General features: G+C 32.5%; 1 protein-coding gene across 4 annotated transcripts in view; it reads left to right on the plus strand.

Moving 5' to 3' along the window:
• The window catches only part of cno (adherens junction formation factor afadin), a 379,548-nt gene extending 370,541 nt beyond the window's left edge, over nt 1–9,007 (plus strand). For 3 of the 4 annotated variants that reach the window (XM_017609198.1, XM_017609199.1, XM_017609200.1), the window contains 2 exons: nt 7,350–7,471; nt 7,542–7,777. In XM_017609198.1, the coding sequence (XP_017464687.1) occupies nt 7,350–7,471; nt 7,542–7,731 (312 nt within the window). In that variant the 3' untranslated portion in view covers nt 7,732–7,777. Of the gene's footprint in view, nt 1–7,349; nt 7,472–7,541 lie in introns of all 4 variants that reach the window. The other variant, XM_017609197.1, reaches the window with a different exon arrangement.
• Nucleotides 9,008–13,711: the final 4,704 nt, after the last annotated feature.

Raw genomic sequence — 13,711 nt, forward strand, 5'->3', positions numbered from 1 at the left:
CTCAAAACTAGTTTTGCGTAGGTGGTTTCGGTGCTGCCTGCTCCGTACAATACTCTGATACAGCTGCGATTCTTGTAATTGTTGTATCACTCAAACTTGATACAAAATTTTTTTTACAATATAACTAAACGCGGTTGTATTCGCTTAGCTGTCGAAATTTATTAAATCTTTAACTCACACAAAACCTCCAATGAAGCGTTCAAATTAATTCTAGGGACCAATGTCCCGGGTTTCGGCACCAAAATGTTGCGGCGCAATAGTTTTTACGCCCAAAATCAAAAACGACTTGAACAATTAGTTTCAGACTTAATTTTATTTTCCTTTCTCCCTTATGAACTCTAAGCGAATACAAAACCTGATTTCAATAGGCTCAGCTTAAATAGTGCTTTTTGATACAGTTAGAAGTGGGTACATAAATATGCGAGAGAGATTATGTATTCAAATAAGTACTAAAATGAACTACATAGTTACAGCATGTGCATACATATATACATATGTATGTTAATATTTGTTACATATAACTACATACTTCGCATGGAATAGCGGATAATATTTACGTACATACATGCATATTTCAGCTTAGTAAATTCACTTACAGTGGGTCTAATACACCAATTCAATCAAGAAATTTAACTTTAAGAAATATTACAAATCATATAGAAACAATACAATGAGCATACATGAATACGCAACAGATCGATTTGGATTAAGTTTGATGGTATTTATGGTTGTATTAGGCTAATTTTCACAAGACATTTAGCTACATATACATTTATCGATTAACTTACCAAATTATTTATGGTTAGCTTTGGTTCATATTCAGAATACAGATGCCAGTTGATAGTGAAAAGTTGCTAAGGGGTCAGTATCGAAATTCTGATACTAAAAAGTTCGGAACACGAAATTCTGCTTTTGACAATTCTGCTTTTCAGAATACTAAATTACAAAATTCTGTTTTAAAATAAAATGTAAACAATGTTAAATAGGACATGCCATTGCTTTGTGCGCAATTTTTCAAAGTAACGACATGTCCTATTTTGAGGAAAGTAGAATTTTGTGAGGCAGAATTTCAAAATCAGAATTTTGGAAAAGAAAAATTAAAAAAGCAGAATTAAAAAAGTTCAGAATTTTGATCGAGCAGAATTTTTTAACATTTTGCAAAATTTTGTAATGCAGCGTAATGAGACGGGTTCCTATCTAAAACAGCTCCATACGAATCGAATTCCACAATACAGATGAAACATTGTTGTACTACTTGGAGACAGATACCCTTAAAAGCGGGTTGGTATCGAAATTCCGCTTAACAAAATTCTGGTTTTCAAATGTCTGCTTACTCAAAATTCTGGTGTTTTGAAAATTCTGCTTTTCAAAATACTGAATTGTAAAATTTATTACTTTAAAAGTGCGCACTTTTTCGTGTCATGAAAACTACCTTCTTTTTTGTATCATGCAGAATTTTGTAATTTAGTATTTTGAGGTGGAATGGCAAAAATTATATTACTGGGAACAATTATAACCCGAAATTTTATCCTCAGTTTTAGTCAATACATGACAGCAATGCATCGGAAATAGAAACTTTGGCGAAGGGTGGCGTCACGGTCTAAAAGTAGTTGTTGGAGGTAGCAATTCCCAATGCTATAATCTTGTAATGAAGAAGGAAGAACTTGTTTTTGTGAAAACCCAAATTTCCAGATAGAAAAATGGAGAAATAGTGTGCGAGAGAAAAAAGCAAAATATAAAAAAAATAAAGTGCTTAAAAGAACTATTAAAAAAAAATATCTTCGTCATATCGCACGGTTAATAATATAGAGATGTAATTCAAAATTTACATTTTCATACATTTCATCATGCAATTAATAAGTCGATAAGGAGATGGCTAAACTTCCCAAAAATGACGGAGATATGTGTCTTTCCATCTATCTTTTGGTATAAAAACTGTATGAATTGACCAATATTTGATTGCGTTTTCCCACTAAATTGAAATTTTGAAATAATTCTGCATATTATTAAACAAGTTTATTTTGTTCATTCGAAAACACAAACAAGATTGATAGATTGGTTGTTTTATCAGTCTTGCCAAACAACAATCAGCAGTGCAGCACAAAATGTAAAAAAAAAAACAAACAAATGCAACAACAATTTCAAGGAACAAGGCAACACTGTTGCCACTTGTGTGGCATATTTAAATTTGATCTGAAAGCCAATGAAAACTAAATGGCATTTAAATCACAATCAAAAATTTAACCTAAGTGCCATTTAAATATTTATCTAAAATTAGCCCAAAGAATTTGCATACTTTTAGTTAAGTATAACCGATTTTTAGATGGCTAAGAACGTATTTCCTAAATGAAGATATAAGCCAGAGATGCGAACATGGTACATTTTGTTTTTATATGGGCGACACACAAAAGGCAAAAGCGCGAATAGTAGAATTTTGTGAGGCAGAATTTTAAAATTCGGAACTTTCAAAAGCAGAATTTTAAACAAGAATTATAAAAGTAGATTTAAAAAAGCACAGAATTTTGTTCGAGCCGAATTTTTTTATATTTTGCAGAATTTAGCGATCTAGAATTTTTTTAATGCAGCGTAATGAGACGCTCCATAGTGAAGACCAGTAAATTAGGAATTTAAAATTACACTATCGTAATCCTTGTTTAATAATAAATAATCTATGCAAAAAAAAAAAAATTAAAAAAAAATTGGCGTTTTTCAAAAACTATTTCTAAAACTTTTTTTTATGACGAGATGTTTTATTTTGTGAGTCATAAATTTTTTGTAATTTGTTTTCGAAAACTTATGGTGAGATATATTTAGCAAGGTATTAAAAATCGTGTTTCTGCAAAAATTTAAATTTTATTCCGAAATAATATTTGTATGGCAAGATTTTACTTTAAGGCGACATTCCCCAAGAAAAGGGCGTGGCAATTGTGGAACTAAAGTTAGGAAACCGCCGATTTTATAGCGGATTTCGGCAGAAATGGGCATGGCAACTTTAGAACCAAAGTTTTATTGTGGATTTCGACAGAATACATACATATGTATATTGCGGAACAAATGTATGTAGTGTGAATGTATATTCTGCCGAAATCCGCAATAAAATCTGTGTTTTGATAGCTTTAGTCCTACAATTGCCACGCCCATTTCTAGGGATTTGTCGCCTCAATGAAAAGTCTTCCCGAACAAATATTTTTACTGGATAAGTATTATATCGGAATCCCCAATAAAATTAACATTTTGGCAAAAAACGTGGTATACATATACTCCTGTAATCAGCTGATTAAGTCATCAACACTTTGATCAATTTTGGCAATTTTTCTTTTGTTTATGTTGAAGAGATTCCTGCGCTATGGAAGTAGCAGTTCCAAGTAAACACATACACACACACGTTACGTTATAATTCAGCAATTCGATTTATTTGATGTGTACTCTTTGAAGAAGAAAACGCAAGTAAAGTAGATTTCTGTTGATGCATCATTTTCAAATTTTGACATTATACAAGGTTGCATGAATATGTGAATTGATACAAGGTTTCATTTCAAGAGTTTGTTTAATGTTTATTACATTTCCATAAAAATCCAGCTAATTATAAAACACACAACATATAAATCCACATTTTAAACTTTATGCAAGAATTATAAAAAATTTGCGTAGTTTCAGCTAAATTTTAATTTTTTTATTCAGATTTTTCCGAATTTTTTTGAGTATGAGTTAATAATGTACAAGTTTTAAATAGCTAAAGAATTGCGTTGATTTTTAATAGTTTTTTCCTGACTACATTACAAATTTTTCTTATACATAATATAGTCAAAATTTTTTTTGTATGGAAAAAATGCGCCATGCAGTCAGAAAAAAAAATATTATAAATCAAAGCGATTCTTCAGCAACTTAAAACTTGCACATTATTACCCTAGAATTTAATGGGCTAATATAAAATCTGAATAAAAAGTTGAAAGTTTAGCTGAAACTTTGGAGGTTTTTTATAATTTTTGTATAAAGTTTGAAGTGTGGATTTATATGGTGTTTGTTATATAATGAGCTGCACTTTTATTTAAAAATATTAAACATTAAAAGAAAAATTGCTAAAGTTGATCAAAATTTTGCCGACTTAGTCAGCTGACCACAAGTGTATATGGGGAATTCTTTGAGATAGGGATATTTTTCGTACTGTATCATTGCCGCGACAAAGCAGCTGCACTGCCAAGTGCAGTTTCTATACCTTTGTTAGTACTACTTATATATGTAGTGTGAATATCAGTAAATAGTTATGAATAATAAAACTAAAGCTTTAAATTACTAATTTACTTGCTAAAATCGAGTAAATCAGGAAATTTCTAGTGCAACTCGCTTAAGATCTTTTTATTAAGATATAACTTCTTGAGCTCGGGATTTTCAGAGGCTCATTTGTAGGTTCTGAGGAATAAAAGGACAGATATTAAACAAATGTGCATGTTACCAAATGCGAGAAAAAAGGCTGCTCACAACTGTAACGGAAGCTAGCGTATTTTATAAAAATCGTGTATTTTCTTGTTATAATCGTTGAGCGGTACTTATTTTAGATTTGTGGGTATAAAATATACTTCTTAACTTCTTCAGAACAAGAATTCTAGGTTAAAGGACAACGTGGTACTTACCATTTCTGAAAAATCGTCTTGAGAAAGCGCGTAACCATTGCTTAAATTTATATTTAATAAAGTTTTTTCGCTGAGTACAACCAAAGGCAAAAAAATGTAGGTATATGTCCTGGTGTAATATTTTGTGTTTGTGTATTTGGGTCAGTTTTAAGCTAAGTGTACACCAAGGCGTATTTAACAAGGTGGTGTTGGCCGTATATAAGTAAAAAATTACACTAACAAATTATACGCTGATATCCATACTGTCATTGGTATGAGTTACAACAAACACATCATTTTGATGTAATGGCCTCCACGGCGAAAAACTCAGCTGTCGCCCCAACACCACCTTGTTTAATACACGGTAGAGAAAAAACGCGAGATTTAGACAAAAATCTCGCTAGATACGTGTAAACACTCAATAGAGCTCTACGAGAGACTCACCTACAAAGTCTATGTGAGAGTTATTTAGCGAGACTTTTTCGTCGTGTACACAGTCCAACGGAGCTAGATCGAAAACTCTACAACTCTACGCTCTATTTAGCAAGCTAAATAGACTTTTTGCTCTACGGATACGTATAGTAAAGTCTGGACAATGAACTTCATTACAGATTGTTAAATTTTGCAATGGCTACGACATTAAATCGTATATTCAAAACAAGCACACCATTTTAAGTACATTTAGAAATAGCCAAATAATGTACTGAGAATCATCCTCTTATTTTCATTGGTTTTTCCATTAGCCTCCGTCCTTTGCAAAGGGGCATAATTATTGGTTAAAACATTTGAGCAGGTGGTCTGGCACTCTGGCAACAGTCGTTCACTCTACAAAAAAAATTGTGTAGATTTCCTAGCTACCTAATTATTTGCGATATTGCATGCTCGATTATTCAACGAAAAGTTTTTTTTAAATTTCGGACTTTTTAGAGTGTAATATAGCTGCTGTGGTGTGCGTAAATTTACTACGAAAGTGTGTACAAGCTACAAAATACATATCTGCTATTTGATTTCACCCGTATAATTGTGTAAAGCCGCTAGCACAAACGGGTTTTTCACACAAAAATGTGTAAACGAGAAAAATACATATTCATCGTGTAAATTTACCAAAAAAACTTAAAAAATAAACAAAAATATACTGGATTTATAGTCGCATTTTTCAACAGGTTTTTTAGAGTGTTGCTTCAGTTATCTGCTGTTTTGTCAGAGTGCCAGGTCACTTGCTAGACTTGGTGAATACCGACATACATTTATATAGTAGTTTGGCTGGAACTGCTCGGAGAAACTGTTTGATGTGAGTCCATAAATACACATAGTACCGAAGAGAGAGGTTGCCATGTTTAATTTTTAGGTACATTTGTCTACTTTAAGGTACAATTTTGTCGGCAATTAAGTACAATTTGAAAATTTAATTCTTGTCCATATTGCGAAAGTGTATTTTATGACGTCAGAAAATATGTGAATGCTGTCAAATCGACGAAAGGTTAGCGCTCCGCTGATGGCGCCACCTATATTTTCTACATCGTGGTTTTTATATAAATACAAATATACATACAACAAGCGTTGACAACAATTCGAGATAGAAAGCTAACTCTAGGCGAGAGGTAACTATTGTCTACCGTGTACACAGCTTGTAGAATACGTGATAGATAAAAGTTGAGATTTCTCTATTTTGTCTCTAGCTAGAGTGAATATCTCCTAGAGTTGCTCTACCGTGTAAACCTAATTCAGAGAGGAGATTTTTATTTCAGTAAAACTCTAGAGGCATTTCTCTGCCGTGTACGCTTAGCTTTAGGCTAAGTGTACACCGTAGAGAAAAATCGCGAGACTTAGACAAAAATCTCGCTATAGACGTGTAAACACTCAATAGAGCTCAGTCGACGTGACACTTATTTAGCGAGACTTTTTCACCGTGTACACAGTCCATCGCAACTATTTAGATCGAAAACGTTCTATTTGGCAAGCTAAATAGCGTTTTTGCTCTACGGAGACGTATGGTAAAGTCTTTCACATGAATATCATCACTGTTTGTTAAATTATAAAATTACTACTATGCAATTCAACTTTAAAAAGTTCAACTATATAGCTAAGTTAACTTTAGGATATATATGACGATCTTATACATATATAGAAATGTTAAGCCTGTTTCTTTAGCTTTAAAGCGACGTTAAGATGACGTCTCTGCGATGAGCAGAACCCGAGATATAACGATTTGAAGAAGTATATGATTAGTTAGAATCACGAAAAAATCCAAACTTTGACAGATCAAAACAAAAATCCTCGAATACGTATTAGCTTGTTTCATGTACAGAACCCATAAAAAATTTGTGACACCAAATTTGGTATCCGATATGAAAAAGAATGCCTCAATTAAGTATCTTACAACTAAAATGTGACATGTAGTCGAACTTATGCTTAGAAAATACGGATCTGGCACAGCTATTTAACGCCATTCGAAGTTTTCGCTCCGATACACTATCCAGTTTTTCACAAATGAGCTCACCATATGAAATAACTGGCACTATAAAAGTTTTCTCCACACGTAATTTTATATCCTCAGGAACACAGTCAGCACGTGTGCCATAGCTTTCATAGAACAAAATAAATCCTACTTTAGGTATGGTTTATATGATCCTAACACCCCAAATATGAATGTATTTTGAAACCGAAACTGCAATATTGATATACAATACACGTTCTTAGTTTTATTTTATCTATACCTATATGAAACCTTTTTTGCAGCATCGCGCACGTATGTTTGATAGCTCTGTTTTGGAAACAATGCCAACAACTCCTGATTCCGTTCTCTGGAATACAACCGTGCAATCAACCCCTGGAGTTATTGGTGCTCAAGAAGTTTACAGGTAAAGTATAAAAACTACATAATACATATACATATATAAAATGGAGTCCTAATCTATACTTCACCTCAAGGGATCCACGCCAGCGGAGACTTGCTGAAAAACAGCAACAACAGCAACAACGAAACACCGAAGCTGTTCCAGAGAAATTGTCTTTCAAAGAGAAAATGAAGATGTTTGCATTGGAATCGGGAGAAGATCATACGCCTAAAGATAAACTGAAAATCTCCAGAGCACAAAGAGATATTGATGCGGTGCATTGACTCAAGTACACTCATAACGCATGTACACATCATTATAATAAATATGCAAATTTAAGACGATAGTAGGAAGAAAAATTAAAAGGACAAATCTTTTAACGACATTGCCAAAGTAGGCAATATATTCAAATAAAATTACATTTTAGAACATATGTACACATAAAACAAAAATTTAAAAAAGAAGAGGAGTTGAAACTAGAATTCAGTAGAAAACAGTAAATTTCTATTAATTTAACAATTATCTCATACACACAAACCAATTTAAGTTAGAACATAAAAATATTAACACAAATCAATACTGTGCATTAAGTAAAATGTGAAATATTTTAATTGAGTATTCGAAGCTAAGAAAAAGCTAATTCAATTTTATAATTTTCTTTATGTAAAAGATATTAGGCTTAGGATCGTACGAATACGACGATGTGTGTGTAGTCGAAAAATAAGATGCAAAATTAGTTTACCACTCGAAATATTTACCTACAAACTTTTATTGAAAACAAATAATATTCGTTAACATATATAGGGAGTTCACAAGGTGTTGTATACTGTCGCATTGTTATGGGTCGTATTTTCGTAATATTACTATTATAGTTGGGAACCTTTACGATTTACAGCTACACGACAGTTTACAACACCTTCTGAACTCCTAATAGTAATTTATAGTATTCATGTTATGGTCATATTCGGTTTGAAACTGAAACAGCAAAAAAGTACTATTTTTCTTATACTAACTTTTTGAACAAGTGGTCCAATTACAAACAATTTATACACCAATAAGCTAGTGTGTCTTATTATACACAACCAAACACGTAAAATGTTTATCTACTTATACATGAATACAAATACAACTGAGGATATATTTTATATTCAATTATTATAAATGTATATTTTTTGCAGTCTTAAAATATAACTTAAACCGACGTTAGAAACAAAAACAAAAGCAATGATCATTATAAAAACAAAACACAACTTTAATAAAAAGGAACATAAGAATGTTTCCTTACTAATACATACCTATGGCTTTAATGAAGATATCATGAATAAGGGAACCGAATGGATTAACTATTTAATGTAAAAAAAATAAAATATATTTTAGTAATAACGATGTGTAGAAATTGCAATGAAAAAATGGTTATGTTTAAATAAATCAAGAAATTACGTGCATTCAAGACACAACTAATGTTTTGAGAATTCGTATGGAAATTTGTTGAAGTAGATGGGACATCGATAGTCTGGAAGTATTGTGAACCAGCGATAGTTTTTCGCAACTATCGAGACTATCGAAATTTTTTGTTTTGTCTTTTTCTTTCTTATTACTTCTTCTTCTTTTTTGGCGCTGTAACCGCCTAAGCGATTTTGGCCGAGTTCAGCAAAGCACGCCAGTCGTTTCTCCTCTGTGCCAACTGACGCCAATTGGAAACGCCAAGTGAAGCCAAGTCCTTCTCCGCCTGATTTTTCCATCGCAGTGGGGGCTTTTCTTCTTCCTCTGCTACCACCAGCGGGTTCCGAGCTGAATACTTTCAGAGCTGGAGCGTCGGTGACACATGTTGTGCAAAGAGATACAATAGAGTTGTACTGCCGCCGATGAGTGTGCGAATATCTGACGAAACACAGTGAATATTCGAATGTCTGTTATTGTCGAAAAGCACAATATTTGCCTTTTGATAAATGCAAGCAAAAGAATTAGAAAAAAAGCCATATAAATATGTATTTTTTACTATGTTTTTTTTTTTTTAAATAATTTATTGAAAATAACCGATAATTAGATTTTTACATAACTACTTAATAAAAAAAATAGTTCTTATATTTACATATCGTAGTTTAAAGTACAAAACCGCGTATCAACAAAATGCAAAACCGCGTATCAAGATAATGCAAAACCTCGTATGTGAGGTTGAATAAATTATTTTCTAAAGAGTAAAAACACTCATATTTCCAAATGATTCTCTTTTTTATAAAGCAATCGCATTTCTGGCTGGTATATTTTGGGACGAATGGATAAGGACTGAGCCAAGAGCTTATGTGAGCAAATCCAATTTTTGGCAGCCAATGTCAGTTACGCGGTTTTGCAGAATGACGATACGCGGTTTTGTACTTTAAACGGCGATATGTATTTCATTGTAAGTAAGAAAAGCAACATTTTTCAATAACTAAAATTTAATTCATTCCTACATGCACACTTAATGAAAATAAAAACAGACTTCAGATAATAACATATGGGCGTATGCTCATTTACTTTAATACTTCATTACTGGGTGAAAATTTATCAACTGGACCTCGGCTTCTAGATGTATTCGGATCGTTGTTAGCTGAGGAAGCTATCATTAAATTCTATAAGAATATAGAAATGTGCTTGTTTATAACACTATCAACTTAAACAAAATTATACTTTTAACAAATTTGGAAAGTGTTTTTTTTAGATGCACTTACATCTTCTGCGTCCATTGCAACGTTTTTGCACGATCACTTTGTAGATATTATTCAGCTGGTAATGAAATAGACACTTGTTGCATGCAATGCAAAACGAAAAAGCGTACATTGAGGGTTAGGTTCAGTGTTGCCGCGCCGTCTCAAGAAAATGTATCCCTGACCAAGCCAAAAATGTATCCAAATGTATCCAATTTTCTTTTTTTACATATACATCTCATAATTTGTAAGAAAACCAAACATTTTCATGAAAAAGACATAATTTAACCCATGCTAAGGACTTGGAATACATGTGCATAAAATCAAACAGTTGTAATTTCACTTTATAAAGTACATTTTTTGTGCGTATTTTGCAAAGTAAATATAATAAATAGCAAGTACACTCTAAAAAGAGCATGTAAAACTACTACTGAAAAGTATCTATTTTTCAACAAGAATCTGTATAAATATACGTATAGGATGTTCAGTATTTGATTTTGAACTTGAGATCTTTAAAATATATACATAAACACACAACACACATGTAGAATGTTTAAAATTGCAAAAATTTTCAAACTACAAATACATTTCCTACTAATAATAAACATTACTTTATTTTAAACATTTTATGTGTAAAAGTAAACAGGCAATGATTAATTTTATTACACGGCTTGCAAATTTGCATACATTAAAAGAGGAAACTGGTTACCTCTCTCAATATGCGCAAATAAAAAAAATTTTTTAGTGTATTTAAAGTCTTTTCAGTAAAATTCATAAAAGTTTCCTTAAATAAATCAAATTTAGTTTTTTACACTACATTGAAATCTTCTTTCTTTTTAAATTAACAAATGAAAATATGTGATATGAAAGAGATTACTACAGAAAGAGTTTAATTTACTTTTCATATATCGTCGTTTAAAGTACAAAACCGCGTATCGTCATTCTGCAACACCGCGTAACTGACATTTGAATTTGCTCACACAAGCTCTTGGCTTCGTCCTGAAATATACTAGCCAGAAATGCGATTGCTTTATAAAAAAGAGAACCATTTTGAAATATAAGTGTTTTTACTCTAAAAATTAATTTATGCAACCTCACGTACGTGGTTTTGCATTTTCTTGATACGCGGTTTTGCATTTTGTTGCGGTTTTGTACTTTAAACGACGATATGTATGTATATTAAGATCTTGCTTAAAGCATCCTTTTAAGCTAATTAAAGCAATTGCGCTTATACCTATTTAGGTGAGATCTCTTCATATGTTCATTGCTTCGTTCACAAAAATAAAATGCTTTAATTTCACGCTTAAGTAGCGATTCTTTATACGTTTAGAAAACGTAATGCTTTCTACCATCTTTAATGAAAATCGATTTTTTAACGAAAAAAACTTTATAGGAAATATAAAATTTTGGCGTATTTTAAAAAGTATCCACTTTTATACTGACCGGAAAAAATAAGTATCTCGCAAAAATTCGTCTAAAAATGTATCCAATTGGATCTATTTAGATCCAAACGGCATCCCTGGTTAGGGTTGACGCGGATAGGCACTAATCAATAATTTGGAAAGCCCAAATTCTTACATTTTGTTTGCCTTCTTCATATATCTCCCGGTTTTAACCTACATACCTGCTAAGCTGACCCTTTAGTATCTTAAATATGCTTTTATATTTGTGAACTTGCATAAGCGCAGTTTAATTTAATACATATGTGTGTACGAAATTCGCGTATATTAAAAGAAGCTTTTTTGTAAAAATCCACAAGTGAAAAAAACCCAAAGAAGCTGTTTTTTTATTATAGAAGTATTAGTGCTGCTGCATTCTTCAAACTTGTAGGCACTAGTTTTGGTTTACTAGAGGAAAGGTATCCTCCTTAACAATGCCAAATTCTCTAAAAGAAATCTTTAAGGACACGCTCTTACTAACAAAATTGAGTATAAGGGGATTTTTTTAAATATTCGCAATGTTTTTCGTATTAAATATTTTTTGCTAATTTTGTATTAAAACATGGCTTAGGTTTAACAAACACCATATAAATCCAAGTTTCAAACTTTGTACGTAATTTATGAGTATTTGCAGTTTCATGAAAATTGCAATCTTTTTAATTAGTAATTACAAAAGTCCAGCATACTGTTTTATAGCCCATTAAATTTTAGTATAATAATGTCCAAATTTTAAACTTCTTAAAGTCAGTGTAGATTTTTGATATTTTTTATGTAGGTTGCAAAATTTTTCTTATCCATGTCTCATTACAAAAAAATATATATAAAGCATTTACTAACCAATATGCATATATACATGTACATACATATCTAAATTTAACAGATCTGAAAGTGTAGCATTCGTGAATCAGTGAAAATAACAAAATTATTGCCAATGCTGCACCAACAGGCATCGCTGGCCACATGACTGCCTGCGCAACATTGACCANCGCCGAAAAAATACGCATAAAAAAGTTTACGAAAAAAGGCGCTTAAGAAAAACTTCTGCTAAGAAACACGCGTAACCTAGTTGACGGCGAAGAAAGACGCGTAATCATAGATTTGTACTTGGCCAATGACTGTCACTTCAGCATTATTCCCCAAAAACTATTTACGGAATGTACATAGTAGGTTTGTTCCACACGAGCCCGCGGGTACCCGCGGGGGCCCAAAACAGCCCAGAAAGCGTTCCTCGCGCTAGAAAAATGGGTAATAGAGAGCGAATACGTTCCACTTTTGGATCGTAAATGTCTTCTTCTTTGTGCACAAAACAGCCCGGACTTTTTTCCGGGCACAAATTTGCAAAAGGGCAATTTGAAATAACTGCTGTTGTTGTTTAAATCCGAAAGCAAATTTTATAAAAAACAAAAGTGCAAAATATCACAGAATTTTCAGAAAATGTAGTTATTTGGTAATTTTATTTGCCATATAAGATAAATACACGTAAAATCATTGTTTAGAGCTGATATGTTGATTCCGGGCACGAAATGTGGTTTTTTGCGTTCCTCACGCTCTGGGCACTTTTGGCACGTGTTGGCACATTTTTGACACTTGTGAGAGAGTAACTTATTTTTACTCTCTAATTACAGGAGCAGCCCGGAAAGCGTGGGGAACGAAGCTATTTATTAGCTTGCTCGTTCACTCATGGATGGCCATGACCAGGTATGGGCAGAGAACGAGCACACGCTCAAAGAGCATAACCATCACGTGTACGTATACAAGCAAGAGCGTAACGATGAGAACGCAGCAGCATGCAAAATGAATAAAGCTGAAACTAGTCAAGAACGTAAACCTTCCGGTACGTAAACCCGAGTCAGCTGACACGATCTGTCTTACCAAAGCGCCATGAAAATTCAACACCGCAGAATTTTTCTGTAGTTGTAGCCCGTAGCGCAGAAATCTGCGGAATTTAGATTTTTCCGTGTCAGCTGATTTCTCCTTCTTTAGATGGTTGCCACTTCGTCAGTTTTACAGATGGTAAAAAAGATATAAGTTCCTATTCAAAATATGTTTAAAATATTTGAAATTTACTATTGAATAAGGTTTTTGTTGAAAACTAAGTAGTTTATATTTAGCTAAAATCTATTATAGCACGAAAAATT

This window comes from Rhagoletis zephyria, unplaced genomic scaffold (assembly GCF_001687245.7).
Source record: "Rhagoletis zephyria isolate East Lansing unplaced genomic scaffold, Rhagoletis_zephyria_1.1 Rzeph_scaffold_00199, whole genome shotgun sequence".
Classification (NCBI taxonomy): Eukaryota; Metazoa; Arthropoda; class Insecta; order Diptera; family Tephritidae; genus Rhagoletis; species Rhagoletis zephyria.